The 24,743-nt window shown below is 39.9% G+C and overlaps 1 protein-coding gene across 4 annotated transcripts in view; it reads left to right on the top strand.

The window, feature by feature from the left end:
* LOC122813711 overlaps nt 1-24,743 on the top strand; it is a 332,384-nt gene that overhangs the window by 107,003 nt on the left and 200,638 nt on the right. For all 4 annotated transcript variants that reach the window (XM_044086177.1, XM_044086176.1, XM_044086178.1 and 1 more), the window contains exon 6: nt 21,190-21,510. In XM_044086177.1, the coding sequence (XP_043942112.1) occupies nt 21,190-21,510 (321 nt within the window). The remainder of the gene's footprint in view (nt 1-21,189; nt 21,511-24,743) is intronic.

Here is a 24,743-nt window from a genome sequence, read left to right as displayed (position 1 = left end):
ATCCATCTCTCTACTGTCCCTTACCTTTCACTTCCCCAGTCTCTACCCTCCAAACTTACCAGCACCTACTGAACTGTTCCGCAGAATTCAGCTGCACACAGCTAGGTTTTCTGCTAGTCCTTAGCCACTTTTTTTTCTAACCCACTCCATTCCCTCTGCGGGCTCACTCTGCTCCCCTACGCTACCCCCAATTCCCACCCACCTGCAGTGGTCCTAGATTTATACCTCATAGGACACTCCCCTTCCCCTAATTATCCAATTTGATCATTATCTTTCCCTATAAACTAGTTACAGACACACCCTTACTCACATTCCCCTTCTCACTACTTCAACTATCTATTCTTCCTGGCTTCCTTTTTCTATCCTATTACTACTTACATTGCTCCCTATTCCACCATGCCTTCATCATATCAACCTAAACTTAAAAACTTACTCCTCTCTTTTACTGCAATACACATACTACTCATACCATTCATACATGGTATGAAAACTCACACATCACTGCATCCCTCCACCCTCTAAAACAAACATCATTTATCAATCTACCTACTACCCACCACTGTGCAAACATCATCTCTACCTCAACCTACCTCTCCCCAAAGTATCATAGGCTGGCCCACATTAATCCCCAACAAACCAGAAAATCATTATATACTCTCTTCAAACTCCTGAAACTCTCACATACATTTCAACGACACCCTCTTCTTCATGGGGATATTCACCCTAACCCAGGACCTAATAATAATACCCTACTAAATCCCCAACAGCCTCAAACTACCACTCATATTACCGTGATCAAAACTGCTAACTCCTTATTGATAGCCCTTCTTAATATACAGAGCTTAAACAATAAAATCAGCCAACTGCATACTCTACTGGGCATACATTCCTTTGATATCATATGTCTAACAGAAACCTGGCTCAAACCAGGAACAAAGGATAACAAAGTCATCCCACCAGGGTACAATATAATAAGGTCAGACTGAACAACAAAACAAGGTGGAGGCGTAGCAATTTTGTATAAATCTGATCTAAATAGATCTCTAGTAGACTTACAATTCCTGTTAGATAATCACATAGAAATCCTTGTCTCTAAACTCCAGCTTAATTCTAGCAAATCTATCTATATAATATGCTCCAACCTACCTCCAGGCAATAACGTCAACACCCTTGAAAATATCTTATGCTGCCTCTCATCTTCCCTCCTTCAAGAAACCTTTATACTTGGAGACTTTAATATAGACTAGAACTGCTGTACTTCAAATAAACCTTCAATCCATATAAACCTGTATGGCTTTTCACAATTTATCACCACCCCAACAAGAATCCATAAGCCAACTAACAGAGTACCTTAGCTTGGATCCTAGTAAGAAACCATCCCCCCACTTATATAGCAGACACCCTGCCTGATGATATTAGCGACCATTCACTCACCTATATAATTAGGCATAAAACCTTCTTCCCTAAATAACCCATCTTTAAAACTATAAGCAACAGAAAACACTTTAATGCTATAAATTTCCAAAAAGAGATTGAAGCCTGTGATTGGTCTCCCTTAAAACAACTCTCCCTTGATGAAGCAGTGTCCTATCTTAACTCCAAATTCTTACAAATACTGGAATACCATGCCCCTAGTCGTTCTATTAGAACCAGATGCAAAGCAGCACCTTGGCTCCGAGACAAGACAAAAAATCCTAGTAAGGAATAAGATCTGGTCTAAATGGAGATGTACTAAAAGCCCAATTGATCACCAGAACTACAAACAGCATAGAAACACCACAAAGAAGTCTGTACTCCTTGATAAAAAAACTACTACCTTAAACTCCAAGACAGGCATCAACAAACCCCCCCAAACATTTTGGACATCTATTAACAGACTTTTACACACAGGACACTCCAAGACTCCAACTCCTTCAGTACTTTCCCTAAGCACACCTAAGGAGATTGCTGACACCTTCAATACCTCCTTTACAGAAACTGTACAATCTCTTGCAAATTCCATACCTCTTGTCACCCCAACCCTCCCATTCACTACAACTAACAAACCCCCCTACCTTTCAACTAAATCCAGTCTCTATATCTTTCATCCACACCTTACTTACTAAACTTAAACCATGTACCCCATCTGCTGTTCTCTTACCAGCAGAATACCTGCAAGTTGCAGCTAAAGTTCTCTCCTATCCTATTTCCATATTAATCAATAGAACTATTACTGAAGGTTCTATCCCATCTCTCTGGAACATTTCACATACAACTCCTTTTCATAAGGGTGGTAACTCAACCAAAATATTCTAACTATCGCCCTATAGCTCTGCTCTCCCCCTAGCCAAAATAATGGAAAAATGTATCCACAACCAGCTACTTGATCACCTCCTCCAATATAACCTTCTAGCAGACTGTCAACATGGTTTGAGGCCATACCACAGTACTACTACTGCCCTACTATCCTTCACTGATTGCATCAACATGCATTGCAACAATAATAGGCGCTCTACTGCTCTGTTCATATACCTATCAAAAGCCTTTGATGTCAGTTACTACTACAAATTCTAGAACAATACTCAACACAAAGACATTACTGTGGCTTAAGTCCTACCTCAAAAACAGACAGCAAGCTGTTCTCTGGGACAATAACCTTTCTGCTCTTGTTCCCATTACTCTTGGGGTCCCACAAGGCTCCATCCTGGGACCTCTCCTCTTCTCTATCTTTATCAACAACCTGCAGCTAAATATTCCACAGTCTACCTGCATATACAATATGCAGACGATTCCACACTAGTGTGTTCTGCCTCCTCATCTGCTGAGCTTCAAGCTATCACCCAGACAGTATTTAACTCAGTTGAAAAATGGTTTTTGCAACGTTGCCTCCTACTAAACACCGACAAAACCAAATTACTTGTTTTTACTCCTGCACAGAAGTCCCCTCCAATATATCTAACTGTCAAATCCAGCAATGGTACTACAATTACATCTGATCCAACCACCAAGCTGTTAGGAGTAACAATAGACCACAATCTCAACTTTGATACACATATTAATACTACAATTAAAGCTGTTAACAGAAAACTGGGCTCACTCTATAAGATTAAGTCCTTCCTCACCCCTGATGCCAGAACCACCATTGCCCATACCCACCTGATCTCTACTCTCCTCTATGCTTCATCTATCTATACAAATCTTTCCAAAACTAACTTAAACAAACTAGCATCCTCCTACAACAACATTGCCAGATATGCTACATGTTCACTATATAAAACCCATCACTGTTTTAAATCTCAAACAACTAGGCTGGCTTTAACTCCAAAACCCGCTACTATTTCAGCAACTTACAATTACCCATAAAATTCTCTTTCACATCGATAGGACTACTGTTCTTAATAGCGTTGTCACTCCTTATAGAAATCTTACTACCTTTACGCTCAGCAAATAAATTACAAGTACGTACCCAGGAATCCATTAATAAAGCCGGGGACTCCCTGTTTTCTAATTCCATGGGTAAGAGTTGGAACAAACTCCGCTGCAACTTACAATTACTTTCATCCTTATCACTTTTCAAACACCAACTAAAACTACACCTTAAAGTACATATGTACCATCCCAGATTAACACCAACCTTCTAGCATACTTCCTCCCCCCCCCCCTCTATTTCCCACTAGGGTGCAAATGTACCCTCTTCTTAGCCAATACTGTAGTTTTCTTATTTCCTTTTTACTTCATGAAATTTACTCTTCACTTTTCTATTACCCCTCTCCTCCTCCTGATATTTTCTGCGTCAGTATTAGTACTTATGACACCTATCTAATTTCATGCAAAGCCCTCCAAGCATAATAACTCGATAGAAACCCTCACCCCTTCCTCACTATTTTTGTCTAACTATTGTCTAACTTTATACCTCTTGTATATATTTCTCATACTACCACTTAACCAACACCCTTATTTGTCCTTCTCTTTTGTTTGTTCCTTCTATGCTAACCTAAACCTGCTTTGAATTTAATTACTTACCATTTTGAACCTTTGCCATTTGAAGCTATTTTATAATTAAATTAGACTATACCTTTTGCTGTAACTGCATTTTCTTTTAACATGCATTATCTTTATGTAATAATTTTACTGTTTTGATTTATTTTCATTTGTAGTCCTGTTCTATATTAGCTTAATTTTGGAGCTTATCTCCCCGGGCCTCTACTGAAAATGGACATGTATCCAGTTAGACTAGCCCGGTCAACAAATGTAAAATAAAATAAAAATAAAATAATACATCCTGTAGAAAAAGAGGAATCTCCAGTGTTCTGCAGTCTCGGGCTTCAAAGAGAAGTCCCAATTCATACACACAAGTGATCATACTAAGTGTTGCAATCTCTCTCTCTCTCTATATATATTATATATATATATATATATATATATATATATATATATATATATATATATATATATATATATATATATATTACTTAGGAAACTGTTTATAGCCATATACTATTTCTAACCGCTCTCTCTCTATAAATAAGCATATATTTTTCTGAATATCTGTATTAGCTTTAGACCCATATGCAACCGTCTTAAAGGCAAGCCTCAGAATGATGAAAAAGACAAAAAACAGAAGAGCATGGCAAATATTGAAAATTTTTTCTCTCCTTAAAAGTTGAAGTTCACAAAGTGATAACCAACTCCAAGATCTCTATACCTCAGAGAAAAGGGAACAGCAACAGTGGATTTAATATGTGTACGTCTTTGATCATTCAGTCTCACCGTCATAAGTCTTGACTGAATCTCAGAATTTGTAACCCGTATCCTAACTGCTTCAGAAGAAAAAGTAAGGTAGCAGCAGAGATCCTCCCAATGACGTCTGCCTGGGGTTTCTACCCAATCTACTTCTTATACCACTGAGAGGACTGCAGTATATTTGCAGTTTGGAAATCAGTGCCAGTCAAATGGGTTCTCCAGAAGGTTGCTCAAGGTGATTCCAAAAAATTCTATAGATGCCTCATTCTTTCATTATATCAAACTCGTACACATGCACACCACATCAGAACAACAACAGTATTAAACTTGCAAGTATAAGGAAATCACTCCAATTTCCTGCACAAATAGTAACATTTAAGGGTCATTGTACAGATGAAAATATTTGCACTTCAAGAAAAATAAGCAAAGATTCAGAATTTTTTCAAGAACCGCACTTACAGCATGATAATGCCTCGAGCTTCAGAAAGACATGCCCTTCTGCATTTTTCTAGCTTGGTTATCTCTGTTGAAGCCAGTCATGGTGGAGGCAGATGAAGTGAATTATAATTTTGGCTGTTCCAATGTTTTTCAGTAGATTGGAGAAATGTAATTTATTGTACTTCTTAAGTCATTTTATCGGTTACTTTTGATGTTCTTGATGTCAGGAATATAAACTTGTACAGTGTTTTGGCATAGTTTAACTGTGATTGTATTTTAATTTTACTTTGTCTTGCACTGGGTCATCTAGATCATCAGGGGTACTACTACAGTCCTGTGGTATAGTAAACAAGAGGGCATGAAATCTTTTAAGCACTATGATGGAACATTTCAGATTTGGACAAGCTTCTGTTGAAAGCTTGAAGCCTGTGACATTTCAACATTTAGTACAACATTGTTAACTTACATAAAACCAAAACTGTGATCTTTGGAACCTTTCAAAGACTATCTAATGTGACTGTTACAACTCCAAGACCTTTTAGGTTACTCCATATTTTCAAGTGATTCATATAATCCTCGGATCCTTGGAATATTAGTAGAGCCAACTCTCATTTTTCTCCATAGCTGTGAGCTCACAATCAATAAGGTTCTCTCTTGATCTGAGTAATCTTACAAATTCACACACATTTCACTCCTGAGTCTCACAGATCAGTTATTAAAATCATGCTGACTCCTAAACTGGAGTATGCACTTCAACTCTTTGCTTTAGATAATTTCAATAACTCGAGTCATGCTTTCTCCTAAACTGGAATATGCACTTCATCTCTTTGCTTTAGATAATTTAAGTACCCTGACTTACTTTAAAAAACCCTAAATAGAATCTGTTGATGTTCTTCATGTTTCACTGTTGCAGTCCTGACATGTGGGATTTCCTGCAGTGAAAGCCCTTGGCCAACCTGACCACCAGAGAAAACTCTTTCTGCTTCCCTAGGCAATGGTGAATGGTTATCATCAGAGCGTGTAAGCTTTTGTTTCTTCTCTTTTTCTTTCTTTCACCTAGGTTGCATAATTTCCAAACAACCAGTGGATGCCATCGGATGTGGATGGGAAGATTCTTGGACTAAGGAATCTCACTAAAAATCAGCCCTAAGCCTTATAGTCAGTGTTAAAACGTGCACAAAAACTACAACTAGGGACTTCTTGGTCTGGGCCTAAACAGATGATGCAAAGTGAGTGAAAGTCTCTGTGTTAGATTTGCTTACCACAGCAAAACCATTATTAACTTTATCTGACATGACTCAAAGCAAAAGAAAGGAGTTCCCCAACAGGGTGCTTATCTTTCCAGTGATGACTTCACTCTGGTGCAGACCGACCAACGCACTTGAACCGTGCTTCAGGTTCTGACGGAAAGAAAAGGCTGAACTCATGAAGTAGGCTGGCTCCCTTTATACCTGAGCATACTGATGTGAGTAAGGGTGTCCACCAGCCTAGGGAGGCAGAAAGATTTTTTTCTGGTAGTCGGGCTGGCCAAGGGCATTCACAGCAGGAAATCCCACAAGTCAGGAACGCAACTGTGAATACACTCTAACATCTACATTTATGGTAAGTGTACACAACTGTACTTTCTATAGATCTGTCCATCTGACTTGTACATCATTGTTTACTGCTTTCTTCTAGTGGCATTCTACCAGTAACCACCTAACTTTCTAAGTAAATATCACATAATCTAAATTACTGAACTTGCATTTCTGCCCTATAATGTCCTGCAAACTGTCAATCAGCTATACACATCACCCTTTAGATCTCACCTCTCAGGTTATATTAACATGCAAAGACTACCATTCACTTTTTAAATACACTGAAAGACCACTGTCCATACTTGCATCAAACGTCTGGTACTTAATACCCCTGATATTCAGAATCTCTCTAGGTATTTTATTATGTTAAGAAATCTTAGTCATTTCATTACCATTTCACATCCCTGTGACTAACCATCAAGCAGCCCTCTCAGTGCTTTCTGCCTTAGTTTGTATCACTTGGAGGCCCACCTGTTTATTTGCATCTCTATACATTCCCCTTCATTGCTAATGTATCTCCCTACTCTAATGTGTGCATGAACTGGTTACTAATCAGCAAGTCAATGTGAAGACACACTCCCAACCTTAATACACTTTGCTGTCTCTTCTCTCCTTCACTTTACAGGTAGTTTGAATTATTACTTACCCCCTCTGAGGCCTTCACTGATTTCCACTGATTGCCTCTGTGGTTCCTTTGCATTCCACCTGTTTTACACCCCTTGTGCTATCTCCCTCCCCCAATACAAAGTCTGTATTAGAATCCTGCTGAGCATGGAGCCATCTTTAAATTTCTAGTCTCCCACCAGGACGCAAGTGCTCTTCAGCAATTACATTCTGCTTGCCGGTAAGCCATTAGACCTCAGGAATTTGTTTAAAGTGTTCAGATTTGTAAAGTAATACTTACTTTTTTCTCTTGTCTTGGTTGGCTCTGCCCCACTCCGTTCGCCCTCGCTAACGCTCGGGATCCCTCCCTGCCCCCTGTTCCCTCCTGCCCCCACTACCTCTACATTTATAGTAATCACAGCCACACCCACAGCTCACCCTCACATCACCTCCACCAATCACAGCTCCTGAAGTCATATCACATTATAACACACCAACTTGCTCCACACAAAATACTCCCAATCACTCTCATTCCCACTAGGCATTTCTTACATCATCCACACTACTTCCCCATCCACATATAGTGCAACCCTATAATTCCTATTCAGACCCCTCACCTAGAAACAACTTAAACTTTATAACCATGACTATCACACAACTAAGTCTAGTCTGTCTTCTCATAATTCTTTACAACACTACAAGTTATCACTCTAGCAATATCCCTAAACTTAGTAGCACAACACTACATTATGCATTCTCGTATACAGACACCACACATTATAATAATATCTGCCCACAGTTATTCAAGAACTACATAACGGACCAGTTCAGAACTAAACACAAATGCTCTCATTCCTACTCAAAAAAACACAATACTTTCTCACACTCCTCACCAAACTCCAACATCTGTATAACCATTTTAACTCAAGGCTCATCATAAGTGGGGATATCCACCCCAACCCAGGCCCAATCCATCCTGTCCAACACAAACTGCTCCAACACAAATGTCAGAACATAACATCCCCACTTTCTTCATCCCTGCGCAAATCAACAACAGCAGCAAAACCAACCATCTTTTAATGCTAAATATTAATATTAGAAGTATCAAAAATAAAACACCTGAACTCCAGGCTACAATAGCACACTACTACCCAGACATAGTTGCTTTAACAGAAACCTGGCTAAATAAAAACATAGCTAACTCAGAAGTTCTCCCTACCGGCTACAATATCATTAGACAAAAGACAGACCACTTCGTAAAGGGGGTGGAACTGCCTTACTGTACAAGTCCAACTTAACTGTCCATCAATTACCAAACTCCTGCCCCTCCCCCAATAATTGGGACATACTTATCTCACAACTTCAACTTTACCCTAAAAAGGTCATCACCACAATTGTGATCTATATTCCACCTGGTAATACACCTGCTAGCCTCAAAGACTGCTTATCCTGGTGTTCTTCCACATACTCACAAGAAACCCTTATTCTGGGGGACTTCAACCTAAATTGGTTCACCTGTATATCAGAACCACCAAGTAATCTAATAAATCTCCATGGCTACCAGCAGCTAGTCCAAATTCCAACTAGATGTGATTAAAAAAATCTAAAAGGGAATCCATCCTTGACTGGGTTCTAACTAACAACCCCACATTGTACCCTCACACAGGCAGTCTCCCAGACATCTTAAGTGACCACAACATAATATAATTTATACGTAGTAGAACACGCATATGCAAAACCACTAACTAAATATCTACTAGAAACACAAAAAGAAATCTCTCCTGAGGTCCTCAACACTTTACTCTGTAACTGTGACTGGACCCCCCTAAAAACCCTCCCACTTGACCAGGCTGTAGCATATTTCAACAAAACATTTCTACAACACCTAGACACTGTCGCTCCATTGCGCAAAATCAAGGTTAGAACCTCTACAAACCCCTGGCTCAGTAAAGAAACCAAACAAATCCTCAAGTCCAGAGACACTGCCTGGCTTTACTATCAAAAAACAAAGAAACACAAAGCCTAACTAAGTACCAAGAACTGCGCAACCGTGCAAAAAATGCATTAGGCTGGACAAAAAAATCCTACTACACAACATTACAAACTAAATACCAACACAACCCGCAAAAATTTTGGAAAAATGTAAACCAGCTACTAAAATCCACCCAAAAGGCTACCCCAAACCAACCACCCCTGACACTAAAGTTCCCATCAAAACACAATTCAACTCCCACTTTGTGAACTCAATTCTATCCTTAGTATCACAGGACAGTTCCTTCCTCACTATCCCCCCAACACAAATAACACTAATACAAGCTTTACCCTCAAAACAGTTTCCACCACTTCAATCAAAAGCATGCTCTCCAAACTAAAAACCTCATCAACAGCAGCCGACCTACTCCCCAGCTATTTCTTGAAACTCACAGCAGATGCTTTGCTATCCCAGTCTCCACTCTCATAAACAGATCAATTGTTGAAAACTATGTGCCCAAACTCTGGAAAATATCCTATGTTACACCCATACATAAAGGTGGGACCACCACTGAACTTAATAACTACAGACCCATTGCTTTACTCACCCCCCTGGCCAAAATCCTAGAAAAATGCATGCATACCCAGATGCTAAACTATCTCCTAAACAGCAACATCCTGTCACCTACTCAGCATGGTTTCAGACCTGCCCATAGTACCACCACAGCCCTCCTCTGCTTCACAGACACAGTAAACCATCTAAAAAATGAAGGCCTACAAGTGTCAACTCTTTTTTTGGATATGTCCAAAGCATTTGACACAGTCTCACACCAAATCCTGCTAAACAAACTAAACCAATATCATCTATCAAATTCCACTCTCACCTGGTTCCAAAGCTACTTAACTGACAGATACCAAGCTGTGAAATGGGGAAAAATATCTCTCTCCTCAGCTGCCCATAACTATAGGAGTCCCACAGGGTTCTATCTTAGGACCACTACTATTCAGTCTTCACAAATGACCTCCATACCTCCGCACAGCATGCATCTATAATTCATAATGCAGATGACACTACCTTAATCTGTGCTGCACAAAACATTCCCACCCTCCTGCAAACAACTCAACTAGCATTCTCTGACATTGAAAACTACCTTACCAAAGGCCAGCTTATCCTCAATCCAAAGAAAACTCAGCTTATGATTATAACCAGTTCTAACAAAAACACTAACAGTCAATTCACTACCTACTCCACGAATGCTACTCCAATTGCTCCAGTTGCACAGGCTAAGCTATTGGGAATAACCATTGACTCCCACCTAAAATTTGATAGTCGTCTCAACTTAACTATTAAAAAAGTACATGCCAAACTGGGGTCACTCTACTGTATCAAACCATTTCTTACCAACAACACAAGATCAGCCATTGCTCGCTCCCAACTTCTATCCACCCTACTCTATGCATCTCCCATTCTAACTAATCTCAACAAAACTGAACTAAGCAAAATGGAAGCCTGCTATAACAGAATTGCCCACTTTGCTGCAAATTGCTCCTATAGAACTCATCACTGTACTGCTTTGAGACAGCTCCACTGGCTTGAATTGCCCAACCTCCTAACCTACAATCAGCTCTGTTGTCATTCTATCTATTACCTCCCCAATAAGTGTTCTGCTCTCAAAAACCTAGTACAGCATCACTCATCCAAAAGGCCTCTTGGATCATCAAGCAAATTACTACTAGAAGTCACCAACAGCTACAATAGCTTTGGAGATGCACTATATAGTAGTTCAGTGGCTAAAAAATGGAACTATGTCCCCACTAGCATTCAAAACACATCATCCAAAGCCTCCTTTAAAGACCTCATCAGGCAACATCTCAAGCAAAGTTGGCAGTGCCATGATTGCTCCTCATGCTAGTGAAAGTGGATAAGGTAAACATACTAAATCTAGAGTACTTGATAATAGTTTTCAATCTTACTCTCAAACACTGGCTAATCAACAATGTATGTACTGTACCTGTGTACTATGTATGTATTCTACCTATGTAGCAAATTTCAGCTGTACACCACAAATCTATTAATTACCTTTATTTTTAAAATTAATATTTTTTTGTTTGTTCTCTTCACTGTAACTGTTTATGTGTCACATACCACTGTAAAAACATGTCTCTTGTAATTTGTGTGTATACTGATCATGTCTAAGTAACTAAATGTGTCTGTAATTTTTCTTTGTGGAGCTTTTCTCCCCTGGCCTCTGCTGAAAAAGGGCCTTTTCGGCTCAGTCAGACACCCCCGGTTAACAAATGTAAAATAAAATAAAATTTCTAAGAACATTTGCTTCAAGTCAAATCCTATTTTGCTGCTAACGTTAGTGTTACTTTATCCTCTTTTACCTTCTGTAGTAAAGAGGGTGCAGTGTTGGTGATGAATATTAGAGTGAGCATGGGAGAAGAAAGGTATGCTATTGCTGATCTAGGGCATGCAACATGTGTTACATGATAGAAGGGGAGAAAGAGAGTCTTCAGGCAGGAAACAGGTACTGAAGCTAGTGAAGGGCAGATGATCCAGTCTGTATATTAGATTACCCCTCACTAATGGAGTAAGATTTGACTGCCTCTAACCATATTGAGTATTCTGGGAGGAGTCCCAGGGATTTCAAGTAGAAGGAGGAGGCAGTCTGTGAATATGAAAGATGAGCCTGTTTTCCTGATGAAGGAACTGCAACCTGACCTGAATTGGATTTATCCTACTTATACAGGAAAGACTAATTCTTCAAATTGTTGTAGGCTATTTGTAATATGTTTGTGTGTGCCTAGTCAAGAAATACAAGTAGCTGAAGGGCTGAGGAAGTGTTTCTACCTGGTACTTCTATATGTGTTTTTGCTTAAAGAAACCTTACAGAGAAAAAACTGCTAATGTTACTACTTGTTTTGAAGTAAAGTAACTAATTTCTTGTGTATATTTGAAAATGGTTGGGGTTTGGCGTAATGGTCAAGGTATTCCCTCATATTAAAGAAGTACAGGGTTTTATTCACACTAGGGGAAAATTGTCTAAGCTTAAAATGTTCCACAAGGGCAGTTAGCCTAGTATTTGCCTATAATTTTTTTTTATCCATAAAGCTGTATTTGCTACTGAAGTCTGTGCTCATTGCCTATGTGTGTGAAAAACTGGGGTTAGTCACTGTGTTAAGGTGAGGAGCTCAGTAATCTAAAGAAAAATTGTATTGATTTATTTATTTGTCCTTTTGTAACCTGGAAAGTCTGACTGAACCAGTGGCCAATTTTCAGTGGAGGCTTGGAGAGAGAAGCTCCACAACAGATTCAAAGACATTTAAACACTAGTTGATAAATAATTACATGTAACAGGAAAAAAGCCCCACAACAGATTATTTTACAGTGAGTTGTGGAGAAAGGCTGTACAAAACACATGTAACATCTTTTTGCAGTTTATTAGTAATTTTGTACAAGGGGAGATATTAGAGTATAGGCAGTACTGTTTCATTCTGAGAGGAAGGGCCAGTTGAAGTGGTTTTGGATACATTGTGAGTATATCCCACAATGAATGTACTAGGTGCAGCCCACTGAAAGCAGACTATGGAGTAGACTCAGAACACAGTGGAAGGAGTTGTTCTCTCATCTTGAATGGAAATGTCTGGAGTCACACAGGGGGAATTACAGGCTGTTATGGGAGTAGGGAAGTCTGCTTTGCCCAGTTTGAATAGCTATTACCACATCTGTCATCAAGGAAATCAGTTAAGAAAGTGAGTGAATTAACAAGAATAATGAATGAATAAATAAACTATTCATTTTCCATTCAGGTGTTATAATTCCTCAAATAAGTTAAAACACCAGCTATCAGGAAATCTTATCTTCTGAAAGTAAGAAGTTTATACCTTGAACATATTCCATGAGCTTTGATCCCTTAAATTCTCCAATATCCTGATACTGGGCTACTTTAATAAAATTTTTGAGTCCAATGTTGCTTGCTCATCTGTTAAAGTTCATGTTTCTGAAATTTCAGTATGAGTTCCAGCATTGCTTCATGATGTTCTTCGTGTTTAATTGTTGCGGTCATTACATTTGGGTAATCTGCTTGCAGGTTGCCCTCAGTCAGCCTGATTAACAAAGTCTTGGGTCCTGCGTCAGTTGCTGTCCCTTCTTCCATGACGTCAGGTCGTCAGGGGTATAAAACATGCATCTGATGCCATTACATCAGTCTTTCTTGCTGTGCAGTGCCCAGAGCAGAAGCAGTTTGCAAGTGCTGGTCAGCCGACTCCTGAAATGTTTGTTTTCGACTTTTAGAACCGAAGTCTTCAACTAAAGCTAAGTACCCCATTGGGGAAACTTTTTCTTGCTCCTTACCAATGTCAGTAAAAGTTAATAATTGCATTACTTGTGGAAAGCAAATACCTCATAAAGATTTTCATTCGTACTGTATTCCTTGCCCAGGCCCTGACCACGACGTACCTTGCTGTCGGTTTTGTGCTTTAATCAACGCACTATCCGTCATCGGTATATTTTCGCCTCTAAATATTTCAGTTCTCGGTTTAGTTATCCAGAAATGTCGTTGGTTAGCCATCCAACTACCGGAATTCTGAAAAAACGCAAAGATAAAGACAGAGGCAGGCCGCTGGGGTCCAAAACTGCCGACGACGCTTCTCCTAAGCCAGTCGCCAGTTAGCCAGTACTCAGTGAAGCACTTTTGCAGCCCCTGATACCCGCTACTTCTGATTCACAGGCCTCTACTGAGACCCATTTGGAGTCCGGTATGCCGCAAGATGCTCCAGCTATGGAACCCGCGGATGTCTCTACCCTGGATGGGTCCGGAGCCGCTGTGCAGGCACCAGTTTCTGAGGGTGTATTCAGGCCTATGGACTTGCTTATTAAACCGACAACTCCTTCTTCATTTAGGCCTAAATCTCGATCCTTGCCTAAAAAAAATGACGCCCAGGCCACATGCTCAGGCCTCTATGCCTAAAAAACAAATGATAAAAATGGCTGAAGGTCTAATAACTCTAATCAGGGGTAGCCAACCCCCCCCCCCTTCTAAGAGGCCTAGTATTGAAGTTGATTACGAATCTTCTGATCAGGATTCTGTTGTTTCTGATGACCTGTATTTGCCCTCATCTACTTATGAAGATTCTGATACAGAGGACTCCATTCCCTCTGCTTCCCCTCCTGAGGATTTTTCTTTTGGGGAATCCTTAGATACTCTAAGGGAGCATTTCCACTGGGAAAGCCAGGATTATTCTGATTCACAAAAGAGGCTTAGGGATTTCCTTCTCCTATCTCAGCATAGGCCTTTAGCTATCCCTCCTGTACTAAACATTGTTGATGATGCTTTTTCGGAATATAGTCTGGCCCATTGATTCCCTGCCTCCTGCTCCCAGAACACGTGACAGATACTACAGGATCCCTGAGTCCCACAAGTTACTTTTTAAAAATCCTATTGCAGATCCAGAGACTATTTCACAGGGGCCCGATGGCATTAAGGCTTCTACTGCTAAAAATCCTACTCCTTCTGATAGAGACCCCAGGGCGCTGGACAGATGGGTAAGAAGGCTTACACTTCTGCAACCTTGGCCATTAAGGCTTTAAACTGCCAGTTTCATATGTTAAAGTATCATCAACACGTTATTGGACTGCATAAACAGAAAATGATGTTGATTCCTGACTGTGTGGAAAATAAAGAATTACAGGATTTAATGCATTCTGCTGAACAGGTTGGAAAACCTACTTTGCAATGTGGTTTTGATTCATTAGAGGTCTCTTGCAGGGCTGCTGTTAGTGGTTCTGTGCTCAGAAGGCATGCTTGGCTTAAGGAGCGATCTTTGCCTGATCTTGGTAAAGCTAAATTGTTGGATGCTCCTTTAAATCAGGACCGCCTGTTTGGCAACAAGGCTGAGGAAGTTCTTAAAAAGATGGAAGATAAAGCTAAATCTATGCAAACTGTTAAAGATTTTTTACAAGTTCAGCCTCCTAGATGTAGTAGGCACTAGCCCTCTAAGAACTGGTCCTTTCCAGCCCCTTCCAGGTCTTCTCATGCCAAACCCAGACACAGGAAAAAACCCAGGTTTCAGTCCCAGGGGACACACAAAACTAAGCAGTGGGGGGCCTCCACTTCCAAATCTGAGAATAATAAAACTCCCCCCTATGGTAAACTGTCTCAATGACTTCCTTTTAAAATTTCCAAGCACTTATCAACTGACTGCCCTTTTGGGGGGGGGATTGCTCTTGCTCTTCATGCAAAGAATTGGGAACTCATTACCCAGGACAAATGGGTTTTAATTATAGTGTCCCAGGGATACAGATATCACTTCCACACATTGCCATCACGAAGCGGGTGGCTGGACCTACCCCCAAATCAGTGGGCAGAGGCCCAAAAACTAGTACTTTCTCTCCTAAGCATGGGGGCTATTCAACTGGTACCAGAAGAGGAAAAGGGACAAGGTTTCTACTCGAGACTTTTCCTGGTACCCAGAAAATGCAATTCATGGCGTCCTATTTTGGACCTGTCTAACACCTTTTTGGAGATCCCAAAATTCAAGATGCTGGCTTCACCAATTACTTCCTATGCTAGGCAAAGATGCCTGGTTGGCAACACTAGAATTAAAAGAAGCATACCTGCACTTGCCAATCAGGGAATCTTGCAGAAGATGCCTATGCTTCAAAGCAGGCTACAATCACTACCAGTTCTCTACACTGCCCTTTGGCTTATCTACTGTGCCTAGAGTGTTCACAAAGTGCCTAGCTCCAGTTATTGCATTTTGCAGGCAAAGAAATATTCAATTATACCCATACCTGGATGATGGTCTAATTCAGGCAGAAAGCCAGGACATACTTTTGAATCATCTGGCCTTTGTACAAAGGGTTCTAACTTGTCTGAGGTACACCATAAACGAAAGGAAATCACACCTGGTACCCTGTCAACAAACTATATTCCTGGGAGCAAGCTTGAATACAACTTCCCAGAGGGCTTACCTCACGCCAGAGAAACAAATTCATTTGACAACCTACTTCAAACAAGTGGCCACAAAAACCGTGCTATCTGCAAGACAAATGCTGCAAGCCTTGGGGTTCATGGCCTCCTGCATTCTTCTAATTCCATATGCAAGACTGCATATGAGGAAACTACAGTGGTATCTAAAAAGCCTATGGTGTCAACATTCTCAAGACCTAGAAACAATGATTCCTGTCATACCTTGCCTATGCCTAGGTTCCTTTGGTGGGCAGAGGCCTGCCACCGAAACAAGGGACTCCCTTTCACACCACCCCCAGCTGCCCAAACCCTAACAACAGACACATCAGACTATGCATGGGGGGCTCACCTGGCAGGGATGTGCATTCAGGGCAAATGGAACCCAAGTCAAATGCACCTGCATATCAATCAAAAAGAAATGTTAGCTGTACAGAATGCTCTGACAGCCTTCCAGGACAACTAATGGTAAAAGACAGACACCACTGTTATGTGGTACATAAACAAGCAGGGGGGTACACATTCTTACCCCATCTGCAGACTAGCCATGGCATTGTGGAACACAGCCTTGAGCTACCAAGTGCACTTACAAGTTCAATTCCTGCCAGGAAAATGAAATACACTGGCAGACGGACTAAGCAGAAACCTCATGGACCCACACGAGTGGAAACTGGAACCAGGGATTTTCAACATTTTGACAAGCAACTGGGGGAGCCCAGATATAGACCTGTTTGCCTCCCCCCAGAACTACCAATTGGATAAATTTTGCACAAGGACTCCCCACAAACAAGCCTGGAAAGTGGATGCTCTGTCCATCAGCTGGAAAAACCTATCAGTCTATGCCTTCCCCCCCTCTGCTTTTGCTTTCCAAAGTACTATTAAAAATCAAACAGGACAAACCAAGGATGATTTTAATTGCTCCAGACTGGTCGCACCAACACTGGTACTCCCACCTGCGCAGTTTGTCACGGTTATCTCCATGGCACCTGCCTCAGACTCCTTCCCTGCTGTCTCAGCAGGAGAACCAGATTCTGCACCCTCAGCTTCCAATACTGAACCTTGCAGCCTGGCTAATTACTTAATCTCTTCTTTACCATCCCTCAGCAAACCTGTGGTAGATATCATCTTAGAGGCAAGGAGGCCTAGTACTAGAAAATCTTATGCTGAAAAATGGAAAAGATTCTGTGCCTGGAACCAATCTCAAGGGATGAGCACAGCAGCACCCAATTTACCTCAAATTTTACAATACTTAATTGAGATGCTTCACAAGGGCCTATCTTTTTCCTCCATTAAAATCCACGCCTCAGCCATTTCAGCTCATTATAACACAGAACCTCCCCTCTTATATCATCCATTGCTCAAGCAGTTTCTCAGAGGGGCCAAAAATTTGAGACCACCCAGGAGAGCTCCAACCCCAGCCTGGGACCTTAACTTTGTCTTGGAGAAACTCACTCTACCTCCTTTCGAGCCAGCTGCTACTGCAGGCTTAAAATTTCTTTCTTGGAAAACAGCTTTCCTTTTAGCAATCACTTCAGCTAGAAGGGTATCTGAATTACAGGCCCTTATGGCAGTGGAACCTTTCATCATCTTTCATGCAGACAGGGTGTCACTCAGAACCAATCCATCCTTCATGCCCAAGGTGGTATCCAGTGTGGCTCTTCATCAGTCCATTCATTTGCCAACCTTCTTTCCCAATCCACAGAATAAAGGGGAACGGATACTGCATTCCTTAGATGTGCACAGACAACTTAGGTTCTACTTGAGCAGGACTAAACCTGAAAGGAAATCTGAACAACTGCTGTTAGCATTTGCTGCAGGGGCAGAGGGGAAGGCTATTTCAAAGCAAACCATTTCTAAATGGATAAGCCATTGCAATAATTTCTGCTATAAGCACCATGGAAAACCTATCCCCCAGGGGATCAGACCTCCGTCCACCAGGGCTGCATCTATCTCTACAGCCTTTCTCAGAGGCGTCCCTACCAGGGTCATCCTAGAGGCTGCTACCTAGAGTTCTGTACATACTTTCACCAAGCATTATCATTTGCCAATTTTCTCTAAATCCAGAGCAGGCTTTGCCACTACAGTCTTGCAGGGCCTTATAGCTGGCCCTAATGCTATTTGTACTCCTCCTCCCAACCATAGCTTTGAGAATCTACCCAAATGTAATGACTGCAACAGTGAAACACGAAGAACATAGTACAGTTGTGTACACTTACCATAAATGTAGATGTTCAAGTGTATTCACTGTTGTAGTTCTGGTTACACTCCCTCCAGCCCCCTAACTTCTTTTGGCTATACCTCTACTTTCCTTTACTATGCTTAAAAGCCTTTTTGGTGTATTTGCTTTTTTGTTGGAGGTATATCTTTGTACTTTTATGTTTAATTGCTTCCCATTAGGGGGCACTTGGCATCTGGGGCAAGAAAAACTGATGTAATGGTGTCGGCTGCATGTTTTATACCCCCGACGACCTGACGTCATGGAAGAAGGGACAGCAACCGACGCAGGACCCAAGACTTTGTTAATCAGGCCAACTGAGGGCAACCTGCAAGCAGATTACCCAAATGTAATGACTGCAACAGTGAATACAAAAACTCCTCAGATGAAAAACAAACCAGGAAAAATACAAAAAGTGCTGAAAATTGCACCAAGATACTTCAACACACGAATGCAATAAATATAAACGCTGTTCTTGAAGCAAAGGAAATTTAACGAAACAGTACTTGTAAAGCGCTTTTCGTCCCACTAAATAGTGGGACTTCTTCAGACAAACAAATGTTCTCAACTGCTGTTTAAATAACCCTGTCCTACATTTGATAGGCCACACATAATTGATACAATTAAAATCAAAGTAACAGTTGGTGGTTTAAATTAGTAGTTGAAGCAAAAGATGCAGGCCTTAACACTGTGTGCAAAACCATCATGTAACACGTGTTCAACAAATCGAACGCATGATTTAAACTGTTCTAACACCCACATATATTAAATAATTATTAATATTTACTGTGTGAAATGTGTTTACTTATAAAGAATAGCACTGTAAAAAAAAATAAATATATATATATATATATATATATATATATATATATATATATATATATATGGCCATGCATAAAAGGTCACCAACAGATAAGAAACCACCTTGGTGCATTACAATACACACATGTTATACAGTTCAACAAAAAATACAAAATGCACATTTTACATATAAAAATATATATAAAAAATATAAAAATCAATAGTATATGTCTGAACAACTAATACATGTTCCCACAAGTAAAGGCATGCACACCTTCGAGTATTGTGGTGTAAATAACAGATGTAATAAATATATTTACATTTAATTAATATCAGAATGCACATTTAACTGTAAAAATGTATAAAAACCTTCAAGCTTTGTGATGTAAGCAACTAATATAGTAAATATATGTACATTTAATTAATATAATGTGTGTAAATTAAATAGGAATAGATATAAATGTAAGAATTAAAAATTAAATATAATGTAGGGAACCTGACTGTTACCTGGTCAAACTCTTCATTTTTAAAATGGGATATGTGGAGCAAGTCTCATTAAGGCCTGGGAATGAACAAGCTTTGGTACGAAGTTGCCAACACATTTCTAATATTTCCATCCATACAGAGTCAGTCCCCCCCGACCGTCATTTTGAACACAGTCTACCGCCTTAAATAAAAATGCATGGTGGGGAAAATCACTAAAATGTTTGGCTAATGCATTTTCTAATTTGCCTTTCTTTATATAATAAAGATGTTCGTACACCCTCTCAAGTAGTCCTCTACCTGTCTTACCAAAGTAAAATTCTAAACATTGTTGGCATTGTGCACATAAACAACACCTTTGGACTGGCATTTATTTTTTACCTTAAATGTATGGTTTCTAATGTTAAAGGTCTCACCAGTGGCCATATCAGGACCGAAGTTACACATGTTACTTTGAAACATACCCTTTCTCCATAGCAATTTTGGGGTATTAGTCTCCATGATTTGCTTCAAATTCCTACCCCTTTTCCACACTATTTTAGGGGTGTTAGGTAATTTGTTTCTTAACTCATTGTCGTTGAAAATCAATGGCCAATTTTTGTGAATGATAGATTAAATAAATTCACTGTCAGTACTAAAGGGTGTAATGAAAGACAAATTCAGTTTAGTGGGACGAAAAGCGCTTTACAAGTACTGTGTTTCATTAAATAAATTTCCTTTGCTTCAAGAACAGCATTTATATTTGTTGTATTCATGTGTTGGAGTATCTTGGTGCAATTTGCAACAGTGAATGCACTCGAACATCCACATTTAAGGTAAGTGTACACAACTGTACTTTACAACTCTTTAAAATCATTTTTTTAAGGGTGTAGTTCCTCTTAGACTATGAGTAAGATATATTTATCCAACCTGAAGCTTAAATGTCATGATGGGAATACTAACTTTACCTCCCTTTGATGCAGCTGATTCAGTGAGCATTATCCTTCCTAAAAGTCAATGTTCTTAGTTGTAGACAGTGTAGACATGATGAATTTCTACTTTAGTGAGCAAAACACATTATACAGCATTTCGCATTGAAAGAGTCTCACATAACTCTTGTTCCTCTTTCTCACCAGAGCCGTTTTGGCTAGCACAGTGAATCAGTCTATTAAGCATGCAGCTTTTTGTCAAAGCTCTAAGGGTGGCCTAATGGTTAAGGTGTTTGCTTTATAAACACAAAGTGCAGGGTTTGAGCCTCACAAGGGATAATGGGCTAGGATTAAAATGGCTCGCAAGGGCAGTTAGCCTAGTACTAACCTATGAACCAATGAACCTATAAGAGTACAAGGCAAATTATAGTATATTACACCAGAGTGACTCACTATTTCCTAAAAAATAAAATAGAATTTAACTGAATTTTTCTTTATAGAAACTTCACTATCTGTAATATATGCAAATATTGGAGAAGATGCAACCCTGAGCTGCCCCTTTGAGGAAGGCCACGAGTCTGTGCTCATTCAGTTGCTTTATCTTAAAGATGATGATAGTCAAGTTCTATGCCTCTACGACCACAAAGAAAAGAAGGTAGAGGGATGCAGTCAAAATTTTTGCAATCGAAGTGAAGTTTCTGAAAAGACTGGAAAAGTATTAATCAAAATTAAGCAAGTGAAGCTTAGTGACAGTGGAAAATATCATTGCAAAATCTTAAATGGTCATCTTTCAGTTGTCACAATGGAACTGAAAGTCTCAGGTAAGACTTATAGAAGTTCTTTTGTAACAAAAAGTGCTGTCTGTAGTATTATGTTTTTATTTTCAGCTTTGGGAAACAGACAGATGCCATAGGCCTTCAATGTTACTGGTTCAGAATAAACAGTCATACCTTCTTGAAGTTGTACTGAATGATTTAAACTGATTTTACTGTGGGCTGATTAAATCTGGATTATTACAAAGATTGTGTAAAACGAGCTGCTTTTTAAGTAGTATTGCTATTTTTGCATTGTTTTTTTTTTTTTTTTTTGTAATTTAGTATGTTACACCAGTAATTGTGAACTCATGATTCTAGTATTCAAAGCATCAGAAATTAGTAGTGACCTGGGCAGGTAAATTACATGACTCCCAGGTCAGATACTGCTGATGCCTGTCATGGCTCAGAGTAAATACTCAGGTGATAGTTTCAAATACAAGTCTTGTGTTGTGTTAATTAATACCCAGTAATGTTCACATGAGTAAATAGCTGCAGTATGAGGTACACCAAACGGGGGTCCCAGGTGAAAAAGGGAGTCTGCTTCTGAATCCTCACTGCATACACTAAAGGTATTGGTAGGTACACTAAAGGTATAGGTAGGCACACAATGGATCAGAAAAAAGCTTCTTCTTCTCAGCCTAGAAGCTGGAGGTGGATGAGCCCCAGCCAACAGTCCCATTAAGATTGAATCCACTTTTCTGAAACTGCCATTGCACTGCTGCAGTACTGTAAAACATGGATTTGTGCATGTTTATTACTCTGGCACACAAAATCATAGAGAAAACACACTGTAAAATACATATTTCACTATACCTCAGATGGCCATAATTGGCTAATGGCCTGGAAACCTGAGACACCAGGTGGGAAGGTGGTAGTGGGTGTCATATGTTAGTATAGCCATCACAGGGGTGGGTAGGAGGTGGTTTGACCTACATAGGAGTGTATGGTGAATGTTGCAGCATTTGGTATTAAGTGGCTCTGCTCTGCAGCGAAGCTGAAAAGTTCTGCATATATGAAAGTACATACATGCACTCCTATGCTACAACACTAGTGCAGTTACAGCTGCCATAGGATAGCTAGGCCAAAGATAGGAAGTAGAGAGGTCCACATGATTTGGCTGACTGCCCTGCTGCATAACTCCTTACCTTCACCTTTGGGGTAGTGAATAGCCTGATGGGAGTCCGAATGAATGATTGTAGAGTATTTGCCCTGACTAGGGGATGAGTGGGTCTAGCTTTCTGTCCTGTATGAGTAACATAGGACTCAGTTAAGAGTAGGCAGAGAAGCCATTGCATAAGATCATGCAACATGATATAACATGTATAAAACATGTCCGAGATGAGAATTGTGCAGGTATTTACTTCCTTATGGCACATGCATTTGATTCCTAGGCTTCACTGTAGGAGACATAGCTTGTCAGAAAGGAGTACGATTCTATATAACTTCCACCTTTTGACATGTACTATAGCCATATTAACCTGTTTCTGATTCATGGTCATTTGACTGAGGAAATGTTTGTTAGGTGCTTTTCAAAAACCGAAGACACAGGAGAAGAGCAAATCTTGAAAATAGCCCTCCTTCTTATAACTTATTTTTGGAGGAGTCCCACCTGCACCACCCCCCATGTGGAGGTCAAGCCCTCCACATCTCCCAAACTTATATATACTAACTCCAAGATTGCTATGCCTTGCAGAAAAGGGAATATTCTGAGAAATGGCATTTTGGAATTAGTAAGTCTGAGCTTTCAGCCATTCGGGTTTCCACTTTTCATTTCTCACTCTAGTGGGTGCAGGCAATTCAAGTGTCTGTCTTTTCAGTGAACACAGTGTATTGAAACAGCATTTAACAAAAGAGCAGGCTAAGACGTTTTGCATTTTCAGCTGTAATATAATCCACTCCATGGTTTAAATGCTTTGTTAGCAGGATGCAGCAAACTCATGTACAAGCACAGTTAAGTTCCTTTTAAACTGTGTATCTCCAAATTACAGATTTCAAAACATTACTGATAATTTGAATGCATCGCTTTAAAAGTGAGGCGCCAGAAGTTATTACTGGAGTTTGAGTGGCACCAATGAAGGCAGATAACTTACACCCCAGTAAAGTGTAAGTTAACATGCAGAGATCACTGAATTAACAGGTAACCATAGCAGCAGTTCACACCTATACTGTTGAGTGACAGTGCTGTGAAGAAAGAACTGACTGGATAGGGATATCTTCCATGGTGATGCGTAGTCATAATTTGTAAGAGTACATGCTCTTCAGACTTATCAATGCTCTCTGTTTTGGAGAAACTTTCCTATTTTCAGGCCTGACTTACCCTTGCACATGATGTCCTGTTTTTGGAGGTAGGTCCTTGTTTTTAAGCTTGATTTACCCCGTCAAACAATTTTCTGAATCCTCCCTCATCACATGTGAAGTTTGAAGTTGTCTAGTACATAAAATAAAACACACTGCATAATGAACAGCTGTCAAAAAAGTAATGAGTTGGTTGCACCCTCTCAATTTTCTGCTGTTTATATGTAGAGCAAATTCTGAGATTGATGCATCCTGTAGAAAAGGAGAAATCTCCAATGTACTGCAGTTTTGGTCTTCAAAGAGAAGTCTCAATTCATGCACACAAGTGATCATACATAAGTGTGGCAATCACTAGTGTGTCACAGACAAGCCTGACACCTTCCCTTGTCAAATATCAGACCTTGTTTGCAGCTCATTTCATTTTTAAATGAAAATTAATGGTATATTTCTTACTTAATGTAGACTCCTACCATGGCTATGCTGTGATGATTTTAACATCTGTATTTCAGGCTGTGAGCTGGTGCTTTTTTGAAAGTCCTTTGCTAACTGTGGTATGAGTCAGAATCTCCAGTTCCTCAACAGGTTGATTCTGTTTCTCTGTCTGATATGTATGGCTTAGCATGTCAACTACATGCATCTGGTTTCTTGATCTGTAACTTACTGTCAAGTCATATTTCAGTAAACACCAGAATTCTCAGTAATATTATTGGGGCTCCTTGAAGTGATTTGTTATATTAATTTGTAGTGGCTTGTCGTCAGCCTCTACTACAAGTTCTTTCTCTTTGTCTCTCTCTCTCTCTATCTCTCTGTCTATATATATATATATATATATATATATATATATCTATGGTTCCCCTTTAGTATCTCGAATTGCTGAAAGCTCGAAATTCATAAGCTCAAGCCCAGAATCTCGAGCTTTCAGCAACTCGAAATTCTAAAGCGGA

Source organism: Protopterus annectens, chromosome 10.part0 (genome assembly GCF_019279795.1).
Source record: "Protopterus annectens isolate FY-2018-M chromosome 10.part0, PAN1.0, whole genome shotgun sequence".
Classification (NCBI taxonomy): Eukaryota; Metazoa; Chordata; order Ceratodontiformes; family Protopteridae; genus Protopterus; species Protopterus annectens.
The sequence above is the reverse complement of the archived record's forward strand: the minus strand, read 5'-3'. Positions and strand labels throughout refer to the sequence as shown.